The sequence below is a fragment of the Cryptomeria japonica genome, chromosome 2 (assembly GCF_030272615.1).
Source record: "Cryptomeria japonica chromosome 2, Sugi_1.0, whole genome shotgun sequence".
NCBI classification, from domain to species: domain Eukaryota; kingdom Viridiplantae; phylum Streptophyta; class Pinopsida; order Cupressales; family Cupressaceae; genus Cryptomeria; species Cryptomeria japonica.
In genome coordinates, this window is record NC_081406.1 from 645,780,677 (window position 1) to 645,805,304 (window position 24,628).

General features: G+C 38.2%; 1 protein-coding gene across 5 annotated transcripts in view; it reads right to left on the reverse strand.

The window, feature by feature from the left end:
- Positions 1–14,472, reverse strand: part of LOC131054845 (uncharacterized) — a 44,916-nt gene extending 30,444 nt beyond the window's left edge. For 2 of the 5 annotated variants that reach the window (XM_057989503.2, XM_057989479.2), the window contains exon 1: positions 13,975–14,470. In XM_057989503.2, coding sequence (XP_057845486.1) covers positions 13,975–14,046 — 72 coding nt within the window. In that variant the 5' untranslated portion in view covers positions 14,047–14,470. Of the gene's footprint in view, positions 1–13,974 lie in introns of all 5 variants that reach the window. The other 3 variants (XM_057989471.2, XM_057989496.2, XM_057989485.2) reach the window with 3 other exon arrangements.
- Between the last annotated feature and the right edge of the window lie 10,156 nt (positions 14,473–24,628).

Consider the following 24,628-nt stretch of genomic DNA (forward strand, 5'->3'; position numbering starts at 1 on the left):
GTGACCTAATCACACATCACCGCATCCCAGATAGGGACCCCCCTAACTTTTAGGCCCTTTTGATCGTTTGGCCTTGGTTTTTTGTGAGTTTTGGTGGCAGTCTCGTCAGTCTATCCGCTTTGCAGATGTTCGAGGGTCATTTGGAATTAATCTGCTTTTCGTTTGGGCGAGTTTTAAGAAGTCTAGGGCCTGTTTTGTCCCTTTTTAGGGTTTTTGCCTTTTGTCCTAGATTTTAGGGGTTTCTATTAAACTGAACATACGACTGGAATCAAGACCCTTCAAGGAACCTCCCAGTAAAATTTGAGCCAAAACGGAGCAACTTTCTATTTTTAGAAAGTTCCTATTTTTTAGGGATTTTGTTGAGTCCCGGAATGTCTTCATTTTGCCAAAAATCAAACTTACTATTTTTAGTAATTTCTATTTTTAGTAAGTTTCTATTTATAGTAAGTCATCCATGTATCCTGTCTAGGGGTCTAATGCTGACACTTTGAAGGTTTCTATTTTTCGAAAGTTTGTTCTGACAAGAACATTCGGGCAAGGTGACAAAGATCAGGCATTGGCGAATATTTCTAATTCCAGAAAGTCAGAAAGCAAACAGAGAAAGCCAAAAAATGGTTGAATGCTGGAAGCCCATTCTTAAAATGGAAAGCTCGGGAAAATTCTCTAAGTCTAGAAAAATAAAGAAGGCATGGAGGATTCACAAATCCACTGAATCCTCAACCAAGTCAAAATTCCGCCCCAGGCCAGAGATAGGTGCCAAAATGGAGGTCCTGTGGAGGATTCACAAATTCATTGAATCCTCCACCAGTGAAGAATGCCGCCCTACTACCCATGAAGGCGCCAGAGTTGATGCATCATGGAATTCACTCCGCAGTCAGTGAATCCTTCACCAAGTCAAAAATCCACCCTAGGAGTTGAAAGGGCGCTCAAGGAGAAGTGTCATGGAAAAGCACAAAGCAAAGAAATTCCATGCCCAAGTCCAGATAGCGCCCAAAGGGAGTAAAGGGCGCCAGATCCATGAAGGCATGGAAGAATGCAAAATCACGAAAATCCTTCCCCAAGTCAATTCAGAGCCCAAGTTTGGCCAAGGGCGCCAAACAAAGGAGTCCATGGAGAACGTGGAGAATGTGAAATTCCTTGCCTAGGTGGTTTTAGCGCCCATACTTCACCAAGGGCGCCAAAATGGCATGCTCAAGGAAAATGGACAAAACAATGAATTCCTTCCTTAGGGTGAAATAGCGCCCAAGAGAGGGAAAGAGTGCCAAATTGGGAGATGCAAGGAATCCATGGAAGTGAAGAAATTCCCCACCAAGTGCAAAATGCCGCCTAGGAACACAGGAGGGGGCTAAAAGAGTCTTCTCATGGACAATGCACTAGATGATGAATTCCTTCCTCGGGTGAAAATTCTGCTCAGAAGCATGGAAGGGCGCCAAAGCAGAGGAGTCATGGATAACATACAAAATGATGAATTCCTCCTTCAGGAAGGAATAGTGCCCAAGAGCTAGGTGAGGGAGCCAAACAAGGATCTCCATGGAAAGTAAGAAAAGAATGAATATCATCCACCAAGTCAAAATTCCGCCCTACTCTCCAGCTGGGTGCCAAAATCAAGCATTCATGGAGGATTCACAAAATTGATGAAATTCCCCCTCCAGTGAAAATCCACGCACAAGCTCGAAAATTGAAAAATTTGTCTGAGGCATGAAAGTCAAAGGGTCAAGGAGGAATCAAAAAATAAAATCCCCTCCGGCAAATTTTTGAATTTTCTATTTTTAGACACCGAATCTTGTCAAAATGTGGGAAATTTTATAAATTTGGAATCGTGGTGGAATTCTCTATCCAATGAACCTAGCTCCTAAATTTTAGGGGGATCCCTAGAAAATAGGGAATGTGGAAAAGGGCGTGAAAATTCCTTCAAAAGCATAAGACAACGAGTTAGAATGAAATCAAGCAAATCCTGAAAAAATCCTTCAATTTCCCTCCAAAGTTGGAAAGAATTGAAATTAATGAGGTGACGAGGAGAATCTTCCAAGTATGACGCATGAATTAGTGCATTTAATGAAACTTCTAAATTCAAACTCACTCGCATGGGAAGTTTCTTTTGCATGGCGCGGTGATTGGGAAAGTATGACGCATCATGAATGAAATTGCTAATTTAATGCCTCCTAGCTTAGCAAGACGTTTTGAAGAATTCTATATAAGCATGGAGAGGCATTTCATTTCTCACATGCAGGATTCAAGAAAGAAGAATTGGAGAAGTGAAGGGTGGTCGTACTTAGTCTCTATTTTCATCATTTCCAAGGTGCTTCCCGGATGGCAGAATCAAGCAAGGCAGCTACCCTCTCCAGGCAAGCATTGATCAAGGAAGAAATGAAAGGTTTCCTTCCTCATTCCCGGCTAAATTCAAGGTGGGAAGAAATCAACGATACTAATTTAGGCACATTCAATTTGGCTGCATTCAAGATCAGAATGTTCGAGGCAACAGGGCACAGTCCATCACCAACAGTTGTCAAAATTGTCAAAAGCAGAATAGTTGCGGCAGTTGGTTTTCCTCCTGCTATTCAGCACCCAAACTTGGTCCTGGAATGTGCAGCACATTATAATTTGGAGTGGAAGACAATCTCAACGCCAAATGGCAAGCTACTAGCAACATTGACTCCAGAGTCAATTGGTGAGGCTTTTGGAATTCCTTATTCCTTCGCACTATTCCATGACATACAGGAGCAGCAGCGGAGCTCAAGCAGTATATGAAGCAGGTCCTGCCAGGTGTGCTGATTTGATTAATAAACAGTGGTTGCTGAAGCCTAGGGTGCATGCCTCCAAGATGCCAAAGACTCTCACTATCTTCGAGTTCAAGCAGGAGTATGTGGACCTGATAAAGACGCTGAGCAGAGTAATGGGGTGTTCACATTCTGTGAACTTTGAGGCCTAGATGTTCTTCTACATAGGCGAGATCATGAATTCAAATGGGCTAATTAACTGGGCCAAATTGATCAGTCACTACTTGCATGAGCAGTTGAAAAACTTAAAAGAAAAAAAGGTCCCAATACTTTTTCATGAGCTCCTACCTGTTCTATATGCTTGCGCGAAGGGGAGGATTTAATGGTCTCCCAGCAAGAGGAATTATGGGTTGCGGACCAGCTCAGCTGAAAGTACATAAGTGTTATCCCCAGCTGCATCTTCACAATGTTAATTCTTACAGGTTGGCGAATGACACCTTCACTATGTACTTGACACGGCTTATGCAGAAGAAGTTGCACGTAAGGGTGTCGCCGCAAGCAAGTGCCTTGGTCCAGAAGTATGGAGCTGCGTTCTTGCAATTTATTAAATTCACCTACATTAGGACGCAAGGATTCTCATTCCAATCATACAAATTGCCAAGATATCCATCAGACAAGCTCGTATTGCTAGAGCTCATGAGACAGTTAATTGCCTATGATCAATTGCAGAAGAAGAAGAAAAAGCAATCAATTGAATTCCCAGTTGTCTTGGGTGACTTCATGGAAATATGCCCAGGCTTGGAAGCCGCTGAAAGTGCAGCAGGAGAACTGGCATTCTATTGCCTGCCAATTTTATACATCCAGGGCCCAATATGATCCTTACCGCCAAATCAGAAAGGTTGTTGGCGTCAAATTCATACACAAGTTTCACTTAGAAGATTATTGGGCAGGTGTCAAGGATGACCTTGAGGTCCGGAAGAGAATGCATTCCAGATTGCCCCTCGACACCATCAGGTTAAGTGAAATTTATCAGGTGCCAGATCAGGTGAAGGAGGATTCGGATTTGGTACAACCTGAATTTGAGAAGGTGAAAGATCAGCCCATTCAGTTGCCAGACTAGTCAGAGCTCAAAATGGATGATTTGAGTGTCTTAGCTAGGCCAGTGCTGAAATTCACTAAGCACTAGATTGGCAGGCAGTTAAGGAAGTTGGCAGAAGTGAATGTTTATCTGACATATCAGCTAATGGGAAGTCTAGATTCCCACAGTGAGGCAACCGAGGGCTCTTCATGGGTTCAGGCAGGAGGGGAAGTTCAGATGGATAAAGGAAAAAATGCCCCAAACAAACCTTCAACAAGAAGTCCAGCAGGAAGAACCTCCACAAAAGAAAGCAAGGACAGAGAGGGAGCATTCATCAGCAAGTTCCTCGAGTGTGCAGGAGGTAGAGATGTTTCCACATCCAACAAGTCCACTTCCAGAGAGCATTCCGGCACCAGAATCTCAGCATTAACGTTTCACAAGGACACCATCAACCAAGAAGTCAAAGACAAGAAAGTCCCCCACATCAGGAAGAGGCTCGCCAGGATAGCTTTGTGGAAGCTATCCTTGGTGAAATGGAGGAAGAGTCACAAGAACAGGAGTACGTAGAGGATCATAGTCACTCCATCCCCGGCTCCAGATTGGTTGGTGGGAAGGCTGAGAAGGGAATCAGAAAGGGAAACTGATCCAGTTCGGGAGTTGGAAGAATTGTTGGAAAGGATGGATCAGCCAACAGAAAGGAAGGCTCCTTGGAAATTTTCCAAGGTTGTCAAGGAAGAATCTGGATCCCGGACCCTGCACATTGCTGAGCCTGCAGTAGATAAAGACAGTAACGAAATCAGGCAGGAGGATTATATTATCAAACAGATTGATCTTAGCCATGCTTCCACAGGTCAAGTAATGGGAGACTTTGAAGAATCTTCCTTAGCCATGAGAGAAAAGATGCTGAAATCAAAGGCGAAATGTAAGCGGCCGAGGGAAGAAAATAGAGCCCTATGCGAGTACATCAGGAGTTTCAAAAGACCCCTCAGGGAGGCAAGTCCTTCATTCACTCCTCCTTCCACCCTTCCTAAGTAAGTTGTTGATGATGTGGAAGTTATTAGAGCGGTGGCGCAAAATTCTAGGGAATGGATAGAAGATGTTTATACTGAAGCGGGAAAATTCGTCGAGGACCTGGCTCAGCTTCATTCAAAGTTCGTGACCCTCCTGAGCAGATTAGATATAGTAGAAGGATTGTGGGAAGATGTGCACGTTTACCAGGACTTAACCATTCCACGACTCTGAGGTCTAACGAAGGTTCCAAGGCAAATTCTGATTGATGGGAAAGTAATTCAGGAGAATGAAGCTTATGACTTTCCCCGATGGTTCTACGTCGTTTGCTCCAAAAAGAACACCTTCGATAAATTCAGCGTAGACTCATTTACTTTGAAAGATTCCATCAGAGGGGTGCAGGAGGAAATCATCAGTGCAATTGAGGCATTATTCGTAAGGAAACTCAATGACGGTGGAATAACAGTGAACTCCCTGAAATCTCAATTGCACGATTTCTTCTTCATAGGTTCATTCCCTAAGGAGCATTTTGCAAATGTTTCTTCATTCTCCAGTATAATGAAGAAGACACAGGAAATCATGATGGAGTGGGAGAGCTTTTCCAAGAGCGAGGAAGAAATTGCCTTGATGGAATTCAACATTGAAAATGTGCCAAGTGTCTCCATCGGAGAGCTGGAAGCCGTCGTCAACAAATTCATTGCATATGCCATAAATGAGCGGGATAATGGTCGTCCATTCTTGGACGAGAATCTTTTAGTTGAATAGTGGTGGCATATTTATTGTTGGGGGTATTTTGACTAAGTGTGGGTCCAGTCAATGCATGTCGTCGTTGGATGAGGAATCTTCTTGCATGCAGCCTCCTCATTCATGGTTTTATGACAGATTCTCCGTGCATGTTGTTGTCACATGAAGAATGATGGACATTTAATCCTTGCATGGAGGTGTTTATTATATTTTGGGCATAATCAGCATCATGGGGCGCATTTAATGCACTAGTGGGCGCTATTTTAGGCTTTTGAATTAATTGTATATGGGCATGATGGGTTATTAATTGCCGATTCCCACCTTGTTGCATCGAGTGGGGAATCTTCTAGGGTGAAACCCTAATTAGGGTTTGCATGGCCTGAGGCCTATATAAGGGGGTGACCCCCTTCATTTGAAAGGAGGAGAGATTATTATCTGAGATTGTTGCATCAGGATTGTGAAGTAGCCAACTTAATACATTGTTCGATTTTGATGGTGTATTCTTGTTCTATTTTGGCAATCTGCATGGTCTTTCTCTCTTCAATTAGATTAGATTTGCTTATATGTTGTTAGGAGAACACGATTTAATAGGATTACTTGTTGGAGAATCCAAGCTCATGCTTTTGGTGTGCAGCTGATTGTTGTATATCGTGCAAAGTTAGCCTGAGCCTTTTGATGTGTATACGATTAACTTCGATCATCAGTAAAGATTGTTCGATCCGATGGTCTATATTGATGATCTGAAAAACCTCCACGCACCCTTTGAAGATTGCACCACCTTTGTGTAGTTGTCCTCTGCTGGCGAAACGAAGCGTGGTTTGATTTTGCATGAGTTATCTCGTCTCCTGTTCTTAGGATTAGATTAGCTTTAGCATAGTTCTCTCTACCCCATTCTCATTTACTTTCCACATAATTCGAAAAATCCAAAAGATCTAAAACTAGAGCTTTCATTGCAAATCATCTGTGCAGGAATCCTTGAGCTTGCATGAGTTTTCTTCAATTGAACACACGTAAGGCCCCTTGGGTTATCAGCAAACCCATCAAACATCTGAGTCACGTCCACACACTGAAGGAACCTTGGAATTAGCCGTATGAACTTTAAGCAATCCTAGCATATGGACTGATCTTGATCAAGAGAGGATAAGGTGATCGTTGGTGACTTTATTCTGTGTTAGACGCTGTCATAAAAAACACGTCAACATATGGGTTAAACTCTATTTACTCTATATATCTCTATGCTATGGAAATGTCCTTAAGTTTTATAAAAAGTAGTTTGTGTTTATTTTTCTACAATTTTTTATGATTTTTTAAATCCAATATTTTACCCACTTTTTCAAAAAATCTTATACTTTTGGTTTGCCGATTTTTTCCCCAAATGATTTTTGTAGCTATGATATAAAGCATTGCAATTGTGGAATATGATTTGATAAGCTTTCTAAAATATTGAATCAAACCTACAAAACTCCTTGCCTTAATCATAATGAAATTCTTGGATCACTTCAAAATGGCTTCCACTTTTACTATTTGTATGTTAACATTCAATCTCGGACTTAGACAACTATTTGGTGTATTTGGTGACTACCATCTTAAAAAGTTTACTCAATATTTTCCTATGTAATCAGCAATATGTAATATAAACAACAAAAAATTATTTTCTACAATTCATGGGTTAAACTCTATTTTATTTGCTCTTTATATCTCTATGCTATGGAGATAACCCTTAAGTTTTTTAAAATAATAGTTTTTGTCTCTTTTCATACAATTTTTTATTTTATTTTTTTAAATCCAATTTTTTCAAAAAATCTTATACTTCTGGTTTGCCGATTTTTTCCCCAAACGATTTTTGCTACTATTTGGATAACTTTGGATTCATTTCTTTTCAAAATAATCAGAAAATAAATAAAAAACAAAAGGGGAAATAACATCCCCCTATAATGGGGCTGGGGATATTGAGTCCCTGATAAAATGCAAAGAGGTCAAATGGCAACCACCACAAACAATGAAGTGGAACTGCTCATCCCCAGCTTGCAATAATGTATGAAGTTAAAACTCTCCAATGTCATAATCGATGAGGACAACACCTTGTTGAAAAAATGCAAAATAGGAAAAAGTTTTTGCAAGGCTGGAGGGTCAAGGCTCTACTAGATGTGGCCCTTGCATTATTATCAAAGCTCAACAATCACCTTACTTATTATGAAGCTAATCTTGAGGAAAATTGTCTTGCCAATGGCATTGAGCAGATTGATGTGGTGACACCTCATAATAACATGGACAGACATCTTCTGGATGAAGATCAACAAAGCTTTATAGTTAATCATTCCCCGATTGTGAGTAAGTTAATGATTTTTTGTCGAGGAATGAGCTTGTGAGCTCTCCATCCATTCATATTTAATTCTAGTCCCTTCGACTCGTGTGAGGTGGCAGGGGAAGTGATGTTCATCTGGGGAAGGCATTGCTTTTCCTCACATTCTTTTCGGAGGTTAAGACTCTATAGCAGCAGAAATATGGACACCCCCATCTAACTGACGAGTTCTCTTCGACAAATGGCCTTCCAAGGGGCCATAACAGAGAAAAGGATAAAATGTGTTTCAAAACCCATCATGGATTAATCCTTTTTGCAATTAAGTGTGTGTTGGGAGATGAGTTCTTGGCCGCAGATCACAAATAAAACGTAAATTCAGACATCTCCTCTATGTTTTTGGCTTCACTATTGGATATTGGAACCAATGGAATCAATGAAAGATCTCTTCAAAGCTCTCTCGAGTGATCTAGATGCAATCTTGGAGGTCGATGGTTCAGGTGGTGGCATTCTTCTCCCCACAGGCTTCCTTAAATTTAAGGGGCTGAGGACTTCAGTGAAATGATTTCCCCTTCTATTTACCTCCAAGACCACAAATTTGGATCGTCGTCAACAAAATGCTACAAAGGGCTCGACTTTTCTGAAGAAGATTCTAGGTTTGCAAGTCACAAACAGGATCGAATGGATGATGGAATTCATCAATGAGGACCAACTGGGCTAAAGGTCTCTCACTCATGGGTGATGTTTTGTAGTTACAATCCAATAGGAATCTAAAGAGAAATGTTATATTGTGTAATCACTAACACTCTCAATAGAATATATCGGACTATGTCTCTAGTTTTTGTAGACCTTGTCAAATGGTTGAATGGACCGGAATACTGAGAGGGGGTGTGAATTAGTATTCCCACATTAACTAAAAACTTTTACAAATATATTAACTTCAGCAATTAACCTCATCAACTTGAATCAGCAAATGCATAATAAACAAACAACACAACCACAAAATGAACACCGGATTTTTATACGTGGAAAACCCAAATGGGAAAAACCACGGAGAGGGCTAAATCTCAAAATAATATAACTAGTTATATGGTGTTTACAAAAAGGAGTGGCTCACTGCTAGATGGCTCACTGCCAGAATACAAAACAACGCACTGCAATAGAAAATAAATGAACTAAAGAAAATTGCATCTCCAAATGCATGAGGTCAATTCCAAGATAAAGTTAAATAACAACTCACAGCAACTCACAACAGATCCGGCAAGGGATCTCTCCAACCTGTCCACAACTGCCTGCAGCAGATACGATAAGGGGTTACTGCATCACTATCTGCACGTTGTCAACTGCTTGCAGCAGATCCGATGAAGGATGACTGCAATACTATCCGCTCTTGCACTTTTCACATACACCTTTGCTTTCACATATATCATACTCCACTGCTCACACTTTATTCTTCTCGCATACTACTACTGCTCTCTTGTCCACAACTCTGTCACTAGCACACTTCTTACTCTGCCACACAACACACACATACTCTACTGTTCCACTCACACACACACACATATATATACACCGGTAAGCACATACACTGAAATAATATGTCGGTCAAGCACAAATGATTTACACAAAATAATGCATTGCTCGGATCAACACATTATCCAAAACATGCCACAACCAAAAACAGGGAACCAAGTCGGTCTTCACTGATCTTCTACACGCTTCCTTCACACACTTCATTTACCAAAACATAAGCCTCAATTACCAGAACAAAACAAGGGTTTACCAGATCCATAGATTCAAACCCATAAGCACAAAGGCAACTCCCAATCTCAAGATACCAATGTCACAAATTCCAGAACATAGAACCATAAATCATGATGTAATGTAATCATTCGGATAGCAATACAACTGATATCAGTACTGGATACAAACCATAATAAGCAAAGCACGAGATTTCAGAGAAGAGGATCTTCCGGAAATAACGCCGGTAGAACATACCTATCTTCCGCTATTGCTCAACACACCACATACAAACCTATCTTCCACTATTGCTCAATATGTCACATCCAGTCCTAACCAGATTACCGAGTTTGACAACATTCACACAAATCTAAAAGACCTCTGGTTGGATGGAGTCCAAAGTTATAGTATATCAAACTAAGTAGATAGTAAGTATAGACAAAAGACATTCAGGTTTTGTCGTTATCTGGACATGTGAGGTCAATTGAGCAATGGCTTGGATCAGATAAATTAAATATTTTGCTTATTCTTAATAGAAATGGGAGCAGCCCCCTTGGCTGCATTTTATCTATCAAAAGAAAAGGGGAAATTACATCCTTTGTTGTAATGTCTTCTATTATCCGGTTTTTTGTTTGATAGTTGGTCATTGGACTGTTGTGTTATGTTTGTAACTAATTGTTTTGTTTTCTTGACCAGGTTGGTGTTAAATAACCTGGCTTGGACCCCTCGTTGGGTGGAATCTCTTCAATGTCTATGAAAGTTGCACTGCCTCATGTGGTTGTGATGAATGTTGAAGGATGGGGTGTCAATCCTGCTGCTGGTGTTAAGAATTGCAGGTGTTTAATTTGACCGCTTACTCAACTCTTTCTTGAGGTTTTTCTCTGTTTGCTAATAGTGCTCCTTGGTGGTGGACTGTTGTGGGTCCTTTGTTGTAATGTCTTCTTTTACAAGGCTTTCTTGTTTGATAGTTCATCACTGGACTATTCTGTTATGTTTGTAACTAATTGTTTAATTTTCTTGAGCATGGCCTCTGTAGATCCCTCACGAAACGATCAAAAACCAAAAAAATTGTATTAATAGCCTCCTCAATTGTGTTTGTAACTAATTGTTTAGTTTTCTTGAGCAGGGCCCCTGTAGATCTCTCACTAAATTATCTAAAATACAAAAGACTATATTGATAGCCTCCTCAAAAGTATTCAACAAAAACATATCCTCAAGACTCCAGGTGATGTCTCCAATATCCAAAACATAACAAGGACTTGGGTACTTGGAGGGCTCATCACCCTTTTCAGGACTAGATAACCTGTTCCAATTGTGCATAAAATAAAAAGCTAACTTTTTAAGGAATAAATGCTAAAATAAAATCCTAAAATAGGAAGAACTGTTGTTGAAAATGGAATACTGTATTTACATTTTAAGTTTTCAGTTGTCTTTAGTTTGTTTAAGTTATTTTCACAAACATCTCTACCCTGTCCCAAAAACTCAAAGACATGCTGCTCCTCAATTGAGATTTTGGTAAACAAAGATACTATATAGAAGCTAACTAAAATGTTGTCCCTTCCCACTTATTTGCCTTTCAATAATATTGATTAAACAGTTGTAGTACAAAATAAATGAACTAGAATTCCCCGATAGGGAGGAGCTTGATTAACTTCGTGACGTAAGCTGCTGATCTGTTGATCAAGGAGTATGTAATGTCAATAATAGGTCTAAGAGGGGTACCAACTATTGAAGATAACCTCTACAAAAGATGATTACAATTAGGTCATCAAAACAATAAACATTCAGACAATAATCTCAATAGAGGCCAAGGTAAGGGGGTGAACCACTTGTGATCTGTCATAATAAACTCCCTTAAAATAAATTGAATTTGAAATGCTTGTTGGCGAGATATATATTTTTTTGGTTGCCTTGTTGTTTTGTGGTCCACACAATGCTTTCTTTTCTTTCCAATTTTGATTGTTGCTCTCCTCTTTACAATTAGTTTGAACTCTCTTTGTCAATAAACCTACATATTTCAATCTCTCTTTTCATCTCGTCTTCTTATAATTTTTCGTTGCATCCTTCAAGTTTCTGTTCAGCATCTCTCTTATTACTTTATCTTCCTCCACTTGCATTTCATCACTTTTATCATTATAATTTAATATAGCTCCTCTTTTATCTATTTTCATCTTGTTATTACCTACTCGTCCTCTTTTTTCTCTTTTCGTCTTGCTCTTACCTACTCGTCCTGTGAGCTTTACATTTCTCTAATCACCATTTTCTTAACTCTTGTCATGCTCTCCCTGTCTTTTTATTTTTATTTGTATTTTAAAACCTCATTTCTCTTTTTGCTTTTAATTTTATCTCTACCTCTGTGCTTTTTGTATTTGATAGCTTATTGTGATCAGTTGCCTTTCAATAATTTTCTTTCCTTTAACTTCGCCTCCCTCACCTCTCATCACTGTTTCGCCTCCCTCACCTCTCATCACTGTTTTCATTTTAATTTTTTATTCCCACTTCCTTGTCTTTGCTCTTCATTGTCATTCTTTATTTAACTATCATTAACTTATTCCTTCCTGTCTGTGGTTCATTTAGCGATTTAGAATCTGCAATCCTTACAATTGCTTGCTAATCTCATCCAAAAGATGGATCACAAAGTGCAATCTGAAATGTTGGTGTAGATATCTCTACAATTTTTAACCAAAAATCTTTACAAACTAGTTTTCTTTCATCTTATTTATGGCTTGGTAAATTGACAAAAAGTCAAAACGAAAAAAAAAATCTCATATAATATAAATCGGAGAAGAATTAAATTTGAGGTGGCCAAATCTTTAAAATATTGGAAAAGCCAATTCGATGGTAAAATTGTTTTGGCTGCCATAAAGCCCACCAGGATCCCATTCTGCTGTAATGCAAGGTAATTTTTATAGCTAATTTTCCCTGATTATTTAGATTTTAAAACAATTGCAAGTGACAAATTCACCAATTGGCAAATTTCCTACAAAATATTATAAACATTTCGTATAAATATATGCATAGCATCATAAAATACACCCAATTTTTTTAATTATTAATTCTTGTCTTTACTATCAAAATTTAATTAATCTTTTATTGCACACACTTAGTCTTACCTATGTATAATTTCCGTCCCTTAGTTTCCATGGTTGAATGCTAGGCCAAGTGCATCTTAAAAGGAATGGAGCGAATGCTGCCCCTAGAGTGTGTTAAAAATACCGTTCTTCATGACGTCCCTGAGATGCTCATATGCTCACACCATCCTTCCAAATTTTGAAAAAATAATCCATAATCCGGGATTATAAAGCTGTCAGTAACAAACCAGCATGCTAAGACGAGATCCTCAATCCATGTATTAATTTGTCCATAGAAAACGACATAGTATCCAAGCCAGACTAGTGCACGCTTCTTGGGCAAGAAGCCGCAGCTCTTATCTTCAATGAGCAGCTACCTCCATGAAAAATGGAAATGACAGAAATGGGCACTTTCTTAATAATTTTCCTCGAAATGAGGATGGGAAAACTTTTTGATAAAAACTTTAAGCAGGTAGACAGAAAAGTAAGGGCTAGAAGGGCTTTGACCCATAGCTCAAACGATTGGTAAGGTTGTGCTAAGGTTGGGTTCTTTCCATGCAAGTACAAGGTTCAACACTCGCCGGATAATTTTACCCCAGCAGCTGCACTCAGTCATCCATTGAGGTATTCTCACCTCAGCTCAGGGGTCCATACCCCAAAACTCGGCAATAAAAAATAAGGCTGAATAGCCAGTTTATCTAGATAAAAAAAAAAGGAAAAAGAGGAAGGGCTAGAAGTTTCCCACACTTGTACTATTTTGTATAAACCTATTTCATAAGGGCCTACAAATGGTCCAATTTAATTCTAAAAACCGAGAGTTATAAATACTATCTTCTAAATTTTGTAGACATGCCTCAAGATTTTTAAAACATGGGACCAATTTGGCTGCAAATTACTCATAAAATTATGTTGTGGCATATGCTGATCAAATTTAGGTAGGTGCTTCTATCCGAGCTATGAACCCCAAGCAAAGGAGCCGCTTGCAGAGAGAACAATACACATGTCCCACGAGTAGATAGTAGTAATGCAACCCAGCAAGCTTAGAAAGGTCTGGATTCGAATTCTAATCAATCCAAATAAAACAATACAACCAAAAAAGGAAAAATTCAAAGCCTCGCTGATAATTACTAGCCACTGTAATTTCCCGTAATCAATCGAGACGGTTAAATATTCATCAGAATCCAGATGAAAAATCAAGGAAAACTTTTGTCACTATAAGAACGAGGGTTACGGGCAACTTCTTTTTAATTTTGTTATTTTTTTTAATTTCAGCCATTAATGATAGAATGAATTCCAATTCAGAATTGCAGTGAGTACCTTGGCCTTGGGGACGAAGGAGAAGAAATCATATTCAACAGAACCCTCCTGTCGTTGGCCTTCCCACACCATTTTCGTTTCCGACTTCTTCGTAAACTAATCTACCCGTGCAAATGAAAAGGCTTCAAATCCTCATATAAATATAATTATTACCCGGTTACAGAATTGCCCCCACAAATAGCTCCTGTGTAAGAGCACAGAATCCCAAGTTTTTAGGGATATAAGAAAGAGAGAAAAAAATCGTCTCACAACAGAGATAAGAAATAGTGGAAAGTTTGTTGGTGTCTGTAGGCTAGCTTTGATTCGATCAAATTTGGCGCTGTGGCTAAAACTAGTGGCGCTGGAATATCCACATATTTTTTGGTCTCCTGAATTATAGAATGCTTTGGGTTGAATATCTTTTGCTTTGCGACGCGGAAGAAGAATAATCACATACAGATTTAGATTTATTTGTGTATATAAAAATCAAGAATATTTAGGATGTTGTTATGCAAAAGAGATCTGGTTCTATGGAGGGACTTCACAGTTTTCTTGAGTTATTGATAATGAGTAAAATTATAAAGAAATGATGAAGTATTTTGTTAATTGAATTGTTTAGTAATTTGAGGTTTGTCAATGATTAGTTTTTTTTAATATGTCAGTTTACGAGTATATATATATATATATATAATAATTTATATAAAGTAAATCTAGATTTTAATTTTTTCATTATTTTATTAAATTAAAGTTTCGAGCTTATTTTATATAGATTATTAAAAGATATATATATATATATGTTAGAAGCATCTACAATATATGTAAAATTAGATAAATGAATAATAATAATATTATTATAACTTCAATAATTTACCAAGCAAAAAAAAATATTATAACTTCAATAAAAAAAATTATAAATTATTTAAATCAAATTAAATGAGAATTTAATAATTTAAATGAACTCTTAGTTAATGTTCATATTTTCTAAATTTGAATAATAATAATAATAATTTTAAAACTTCAATAATATATTTTTATTATTTATTTAAATAAAATTTAATAGAAATTAATAATATTTTTTAACTTACATAATTTAAATATATATATATATGCTAGTAACATCTGCAAAATATTAAAAAAAAAGATAAATGTCAATAATTTTTTATAAATTATTTAAATCTAATTAAATGAAATAATATTTTTTAATTTTAATAATTTAAATGAACTCTTATTTAATGTTCATATTTCTTAAAAATTGAGTAATAATAATAAATTTATAGCTTCAATAATATATTTTAATTATTTGTTTAAATAAAATTTAATAGAAATTAATAATATTTTTTAACTTACATAATTTAACTTTAATATAATTATTTTAACATTTTAAAAAAATAATCAAGGTTTAATGTTTAATCAAGGTTAGGTTAAGATTAAATTTTGTTCAAGGCTAGGGTTCAATTTGATTTAATATTAAGATTAGGGTATAATTTGGTTTAGGATTATGCTTCAATTTAGTTTAATGTCTAATTAATAGATTTAGGGATAGGGTTCAATTTGATTTAGTGTTAGGAACCTTAGAATTAGATATAGAATTAGAGTCAGGGTTTAGATTAAAATATTAAATGTAATGTAATATAGTTTAGCATTCAATTTGATTTTGTGCTCAATTTTATTCACGGTTGGGGTTCAATTTGGTTTTGTGTTTAATTAGGTTTAGGTTTAAGCCTCAACTTGGTTTAGGTTATGGTTCAATTTGGTTTAGTGCTCAATTAGGTTTACAATTGGGGATCGATTTGGTTTGGGATTAGGGTTCATTTTAATTTATTGTTAAGGTTAGGATTCATTTTGATTTAGTATTAATATTGGGATCAACAATTTGTTATAAGGTTAGTGTAATTCACCTTTTCATCCAATGTAAATAGTTTCACAATTAAGGTACTATTTAATGTAATAATAGGTGAATTACTCACAAATTTATATTGAATGAATATTTGAAACATGGCAATATAACATTTATACAATAAATATATTCACAAATGAAATTTTATAAACATTAATGTATATCAATAATCAAATAATAAAACATTGATAATAATAATATGCAGCAATGAAACATTAGGGCAATGACTACAAATAAAATTGATTAATGTGTATATGTAAATCACGAAGAGTGCTACTTTTTGACCCGCAAAGGATCAATTACAAGTCTAGGGTTTTCAAGCAAGGAAACACTCTAGGAGGACATGGTTCCTACATAGAACCTTGTATGCCTTCACGACATGAAATAAACACAACCTTGGGCAAGACAATCCTAGGTGTACAATGTACCCTAAGTTGGACACACGCTATCATGTGCCCCTTCTCTAATGTGCAATGTCCAACCATGGACCTTAATTATCCCCTCTTTTGTGCTCCTTTTAATTATTCCTTCTCCTCTATTATTCATTATCTGTCCTTCTCTATTAATTCATAAGTTTAAATATTGTAGCAGGGGTGGTTATCAAAAGTCACACCCCTTCATAATAATAATAATGTTCATAATTGCATTTATTTAATAATCTATTTTACAATGTAATTCCATGGGAAAAAGTCTCGTAACAATTCTCCCCATGTAAATCAATTGCCCTCGATAGCATGAGGAGTTTCTATATCATAAACATACATAAAATAACTTTTAGTTAAACAATTGTGGATATTGAATTCTAATAAAATCATTTTTTCCCCATTTAGCACTATCATTGCCACAATGACTCCATTTAACTTTTACTTCCTCTATAACTCTATTTCTTAATGTTCTAGCTCTTTTTTTCAACTATTCTTCCTAGTTCAATCTTAAATTTACAAGAAGGTTCAATAGAAATACTTTTCCAATCAATAACATGATCTACATTATAAACATATTTATCAAGTAAACTTACATGGAATACTTCATGAATTTGTAACTGAGGTAAACCAAGTCTATAAGCAACATTTTGTATTCTTTCTAATATTTCAAAAAGACCATAGAAACAAAAAGATATTTTAGAATACTTTCCTTGTTTTAAAGAGCTCCTTTTAGGCTTGACTCTTAGAAAAACATAATCACCAACATCAAACTCTTGTGTAGATCTCTTTGAATCAAACCAACTTTTATACCGATCTTGGGTACTTTCATATTTTGTTTAGCTTTGTTAATAATAGCATCCAATTCTAATAGGTTTTCATTTTCATACCAAATCTTATGAACATGGTTAGACCAAGAGATATGTGTATTGCAGTTTCGACCATGCCTAGCTTCAAAAGGCAACATCTTAATGGTTGATTGTAGGCAAACTCAACTAAATGTAAGTAGTCTTCACTTGATTCAGGTTTATCCATTATAGGACTCTATTTTTTTTTTAGTTTGTGCATCAAATTTGAGATAGTACTAAAGCTTAAATTAGTATCGAGTTCATAAAAAAGAGATTTCTAAAAACATGATGTAAATCTAGGGTCTCGATCATAAACAATGTCCTTTGGGAGACCATGTAATCTAACAATCTCTTTGATAAAATGTGGGCAATGTCAGAAGTAGAAGATTTTATCTTAATGGGTAGCAAATGTGCAATCTTGGTTAATCAATCCACTCAGTTACAAAGATAGAATCACGACCTTTTCCTATTTGAGGCAGTCTAGTGATAAAATCCATACTAATTGACTTCCATTTCTAATTTGAGGTCGACAAGGGTTGCAAGTGGCCAAGAGGTTTACATTGTTTCACTTTTACCTTTTAGCAAGTTAAACATTGTTGGATATAGGTATGGATCTCACTCTTCATTTAAGTCCAAAAATAATTTTTCCTCATTGAAAGATAGGTTTTTTAAAATCCAAGATTTCCTACTATAGGTATATCATGAGAATCTTTCAATTTTTGTGATTTAAAGTCAAGGATATTGGGAATACATAATCTTCCTTTGTAATAAAGGAGGTCATTTCTACTTAGCAAATATTGTTCTAATCGATCTTTCAAATGGACGTTAGGGGATTGATTTGGAGACCTTCACAAATTAGTTGGAAATAGTCATTAATGGGTAATTTGGATTTGATATCTTGTTCAAATTAGCTTCTTACCAAGGTCAATGCATTGACACATAAACATTTTTGACTTAAAGCATCTGCCACTACATTTCATTTTCCAATAACATATTGGATGGTGAAGTCAAATTCAATTAGGAGCTTCATCCATATTCTTTGTCTCATGTTAAGTTGTGGTAGAGTAAAGATATGCTAAAGAATATGATAGTCAATTTTCAAAATGAACTTGTTTCCTAATAGATAGTTTTGCCAAACCATTAAAGCATGGACAATTCCCAATAATTAAGGGTCATGACTAGGATAGTTTTTGTCGGCAGGTAACAATTTTTTTGATTCATAACATGTTACTTGACTATCATGCATTAGAACACCACCTATACCTCTCCCACATGTAGTCACAACAAATGGTAAACTAAATTTTGGGATGCAAAGAATAGGTGCAATTGTTAGCAATCTTTTTAATTTTTGAATAGTTTTTAACAAATCGATGATAGAATCTAGATAATCCTAGGAAACTTCTTACTTTATGAGGGTCCTTGGGGATAGGCTAGTCTTGAATTGCTTAAATTTTAGCAGGATCGGGTGAAATACCTTTTTTTCTAAAACTATGTGACCTATATAGGATACTTTCAATTTAAAGAATTTACACTTGCACAATTTGGCATATCATTTGTGTTTTCATATGGTTTTTAGTACCATCCTCAAATCTTGTTCATGTTCTTGTTCATTTGTTGAGAATATAAGGATATCATCCAAAAAGATGATGACAAATACATATAGAAATGGTTGGAAGATATCATGCATCAAGGTCATAAAGTTCGTAGGTGTGTTAGTTAGACCAAAAGACATTACCACAAATTAATAATGATTGTATCATGTTCAAAATGCAATTTCAAAAATGTCAGATTCTTTAATGAAAATTTGATGGTATCCTAAACATGGATCTATTTTGGAAAAGCATTTGGCACCGTGTAATAGGTCTAGGAGGTCAACAATTTGAGGCAAGGAGTACTTATCATTAATTTGTTAATTTGTCTATAATATATGTTTAACCTCATGGTCCCATCTTTCTAATTGACAAATAATATTGGTATCCCCAAGGAGAGACACTTGGCCTTGTCTTACCTTCCTTAAGCGGTTACATTAATTAGATTTTTATTTCAATTAATTCAGAGATTGACTAGCAATAGGGAGCTTTGGAGATAGGTTCTGCCTCGGGCACTAGATCAATTGTATGTTCTACGAATCTTTAGGAAACGAACTTAATTCTTCAGGAAATGCATCTTTAAATTATTGTACCACATGTTTAGTATTGTGTAGGGGAAAAAGCGAGACTAGGTTAACATGCCCCAATCCTACCTTTTGACACACATTACGGAATACGAAAGAGCCTAGAGATATCGCACAATTGGCTACTTCTTTTTGTGAAAGAGAGAGCCACGGGATATCTATTAGGATTTCTATTCCTTTGTTGAAATTGGAAGATCAAATGATGCAAGTTCAAACCCTAATCCCAAAATGCAAGTATGAACTAATAACAAGATTGCAGAATTGAGATTAAACAATGAACAATTGTAAATACAAGGATGAAATAAGAATGCAGATGCGTACCCGGAGTCAAAATCGGACTGAAAATGTGCGGGACGGGGTGCGGGCGCCACTGTCCTGATTCTGTCCTGAAAACTGCACCGGAAACTGTTGTTTTGCACTCTGGAACACTGTCGGAAACTGTCGGAAAGCTGTCTGTCCGGAGGACCAGGGCGCCCAGCGCCTCTGTCCCAGGGACCAGGGCGCCCAGCACCCCTGTCCTGGTCTCTTGCTCTGCAATTTGATGCAGAGTGCTGTCTCGACCTGTTCTCTCCGGATCTATATCCTGCGGCGTCGTCTGAGTCCCGAAACCTGCACTTATATCTGAAAATGGGATGGGCGGCTATATAGGGTTTTGCCTTAGTCAAACCCCCGCTTCGGTGATTTCCACCTCCACGAATAGCCAAGTTGTTTTGTAAAATGTATTGTGTGTGCAGACCTAGTGTGTGTGCAAGGTCCTAAAATGCAAGAAAGCAAACTAGAGCAACCTAGAAAGTAAACCCTAATTGCTTGTAAATGATAATGTAAATGCTCTAAATCAAGATGCAAAGTGATCTAAAGCATGAATAAAGGATATATTGAAGCTTATGCAAAGACATGAAAACAACATGAAATCATACCCAACCCACAGGGGAGGAGTACAAGCCAATCTTCAGTCGGTAATCTCCTATTGTTCTTCAATGTCTTCCAAGCCCTAAATGGATGAATGAAATTGATAAATGCTTGATAGAAGGATGTTGAATGTTGTTGAAGTCTTCAAAGATCTGCTCTTTCGCTGCATATGAGGTTCCTGAAAACCAAAAATTGGATCCGATCCCTTCAAATGAAGAAAGAGAGCTCTTATGTATGAAACCCTAGGTCGTAATTTCGTCTTTTGGCCGACCTAGAGATTGAATATCCCGCCAATTTCTTGGGGTTAAGCTTTATTTTATGATTGGATCGCACTCCTAAAATTTCGGGAAAAATGTCCATGACCATGTGCACTCCGGGCGCCACGGTCCCGACAACTTTTCACCAAATTTTCAGGGCCGTCGGATATGATGATTTTAGAGAGAATCCCGAAGTTACAGGTGATTTCAAGATGTTTTGACCCCCGAAACCAAGCCCCCAAGTTCGAAATAGGACTTAATTAGGGTTTTTGATTGAGTGATGTATTGGAGGAATAAAATGAAAATGGCACACTTTAATGAAAGGGCCCAACTTTATGATGTGGAAGATGATGAAATAGAACCTTAGACTTAATTAATTTGATTAATTAAGTGCTAAAGGGGAAATGCAATGCAAAATGTAAAATGCACCAAGGCGGGTGCTAAACTAGGTGTGAAATTGTACCATCCTAGCAAGTGCGTACAATTTACGACGCTACATTTAACCCCCACTTTAGCGGTCATATGAGTACTACGTGCATATGCAAGCTAAAGTACAGAAAAGTAAACATCATTTGAAAAAGGATATATCCATAAGTTGTCGGACGAAGCCCCCAGCGGTATCTGCAGTACACAGTTAGGAACCGCACCCTACAAAACACACGTTAGATCACAAAATCACCTAATGCTTACTAAGGAAAGTGATGAAATCTGTGAGTAGCTATATGCCCCCCCTGTTTCAACTTGCTTAGTAGGGAGGTGAAACAGGGTAGCATGTTTACTTGCGACAAATTGTGTAAGAGAGTATTGATGAGGAACGTTCACTGAATAGGCTTCATTAGAGCACTTTTTGGAACATCCCGAGAGTAGGGGAATGAAAATATGATTCCAACGCAACAAACGGCTCGAAAATCGCATCTCCCAAACCCAAGTTATGATAAAATGAATGATAGAGGAAAATTTAGGGTTTCAAGAGTAAAGATAAAGAAATGAAACTATATACCTTGAAAGTGACATTTGCATTTGTCACTTTGTTGATTTCTGAATACTGTTCGTTGCAGCAGAGCCCACATAGCCATCATCATGCCTTCACGACGACCAGAGCGTCCCACGAGGATCGATATCCTGTGCCAGGCCGTGATCGACGACGAGCCACTGGACGAGGTGAGTTGACTGAACATTTGACTTTTGATTTTTTCGCATTTTGACTTTTCTGTGATCGTATGCGGGCCCTAAAGGCTGACCCGAGCCCCACCCAGGGTGCCATGGTCCCTGTGGGGCGCCCTGGTCCCCCCAGGGCGCCATGGTCCCTTCAGGGCGCCATGGTCCCAATCAGGGCGCCATGGTCCCTGACAGGGCGCCATGGTCCCAACCAGGGCTTGGTGAGGGGTTTCAGGGTTGGCTACGATGTTCGACAATTTGCATGAGCGATTTTGATGATCGAGTACTGATTATGGTTATGTTTTTGTGTTGCAAGGTCTCCCATACATGAGAGAGCATACAGCGGGACATATTCTTCGCACTTTGCGAGATCAGATTCCGCGGCTGACTCAGTTAGAGAGAGACACATTGTCGATTGTGGGATTATGGTATGTGATCCTCATGCCAGCCATTCGGTTCCATCCTGCGATGCTGATGGCATTGATGGAGCGATGGGATCCTGACACATGCACATTTCATCTTCCGGTAGGGGAGCTGACAGTTACACTCGAGGATGTGTACCATATACTTCGTCTTCCCATCAGAGGAGCGACTGTTACATACGCGACCGATCGGTCAGCGGAGGATCATCAGAGAGAGCAGGTATATTGCATAGGGAGAGTCATGCCGAGCGAGATGAGAGGTCACATCATGGTCAGCTGGCTCCTACATCCTACAGGGGAGGTACCCCTTCTGAGACACCTTATGATCGCCATCATAGCACTAGCCGTCTGCCCTAATGGGCGAGGTACGCACATGCATGGGGGTCTCACATGGTGCATCAGAGCGATGGAGAGACACAGGAGAGTGTATGCTTGGGGTCGGAGTATGCTTGCACATCTCTATCACGACCTTGAGGAGTATGTATTTGGACAGGGTTGCAGCTTGATGACATGCACACTTCTGCAGATGTGGATTTTAGAGCACTTCACATGCACCAGGCCTGTTGGCTTTCCACTGAGTACGGCTAGCGAGCGACCTAGGGTGTTTGCTTATCCACTTACCAGCGAATGGAGATTCGGAGATTTGTTATATTAGAGAGTGATTTTTGATAGACTGACAGCCAAGGTGATAGTGTGGAGACCCTACCTACGGATGCACAGATGGGATAGGATGGAGAGACAGTTAGCATGCCTACAGAGGAACCACCTACTGCAGGGATGATATTCACACATCATAGTCCCTTTCTACTTTGACCGAGTACGGAGGCAGTTCGGGCTAGAGCAGTGTGTTCCAGCCGATGTGCCCATCTATACTCGACACTCACGGGTCCTTCCCAAACCCAGAGCAGTAGCGAGACCGACGATAGATGACATCGAGACTACAGATATAGAGGGATCTGATTAGGATGTAGTCACTGATTACTCTGCAGAGCCTGGAGCACAGCGCAGGTATGTCTCATGGTTTATGAGATCATATCCAGGTCCTATCTTTCCACCAGATCATCCGACAGGCCATCCAGGCCCATGGAGACATGGAGACCGAGACGAGGACCAGGGATCCAGGTCAAAGGAGGGAGAGGGTCATGAGGAGGCAGGAGATCCTGATCTACCTACAAGCGATCAGCCCAGCGCCGAGGAGGAGGAGGAGGACACAGATAGAGATGAGGACGAGGAGGATGACGAGGAGGATGCAGATGAGGACGAGGATGAGGATGACGAGGAGGACGACGAGGAAGAGGATAGAGATGATGAGGAGGAGTCAAATGCAGCTCCCCACCATTCAGGAGACAATACCATAGCTCTGGATCCTCCTCTTATTCCCCAACAGGGTGAACATGAGGCGATACGGAGACCTGTTCCTAGTACCGTCCAGCCTACACCTGTCGTGCACAGATTAATCGAGCGAGGGGAGCCTAGTAGATCCCAGTCGCAGATACTACCGTATCATGATCCCTACTGGCGTGAGGGAGACCCAGGTATAGTAGGCTTATATTGATTGATTAATGTTTTGATGATATAGAATGGTACTAACAAAAATCTGTTCTACTGCCACAGCTAATGTGCAGGAGTGGCGTTCCCTGATTCAGCAGGCAGTGACAGACATTTCCACGATAGCACAGATCCCCATTCCGAGTACAGGTAGACATATGGAGGGAGAGAGAGAGAGAGTCCTATCAGAGGACCTTCAGCGGGCGTGGCGAGATCTAGCAGCAGCTCAGGCCGAGGCTACCACCTATCGCGCGATCCTTATGGATAGGGATTGTAGGAGTTCCTCTCGGAGTCACTCACGGTCTGTATCGCACTACACACCCATGGGTCCACCTTCACGGCCAGATCAGGAGGGAGCGTCCAGTCGACACTCTCCAGCCACTAGTCCTAGGGATAGGAGATGATTTTATGTTGTAAGAGAGGTCACATTTTGGATGTACAGTGACCTGCCTTTGTATACGATCCACATATATATATGTATATATACATGCTTCTCTTTTGTCTCAAATGTGTTATCTTTAATGCTTAAAACAATGTATATTTTGTTTTGGTTAAATCTAATACATTTGGTAAACGTACATGTATGTTCAGAATTTAATTTCCATGTGATTGATTTCTCAATGCTCCATGATTAAATCGATACATGTGTGACTTAATTAAAATATTTAATCAAGTACTACATTGATGATAAGGAAGAAATATGCATTAAGTCTAAGAATCATATAACTAATGTGATTTACTTTTGAATTTAAACACAACATGATACGATTCTACTTAACACATAAAGACACTGTATAATATGCTAGCATAATAGAAATGTAAATCTTTTGCAATTTACATAAATGAGTTCAAGACAAACTATGAAGTAAGAAGACACGCTTGTCAAGAACGAAGCAATATAGATTAAACACCATAACATTTAATTCTATTTTGCTCTAATTAGGATGATACTAACATATTATCCAATGTTGAAGAACTAAAAAGAAGATAAATAAGGAATGAAGAATTAAGCATAGTATCTACGCAAGTGCATAGCATTGA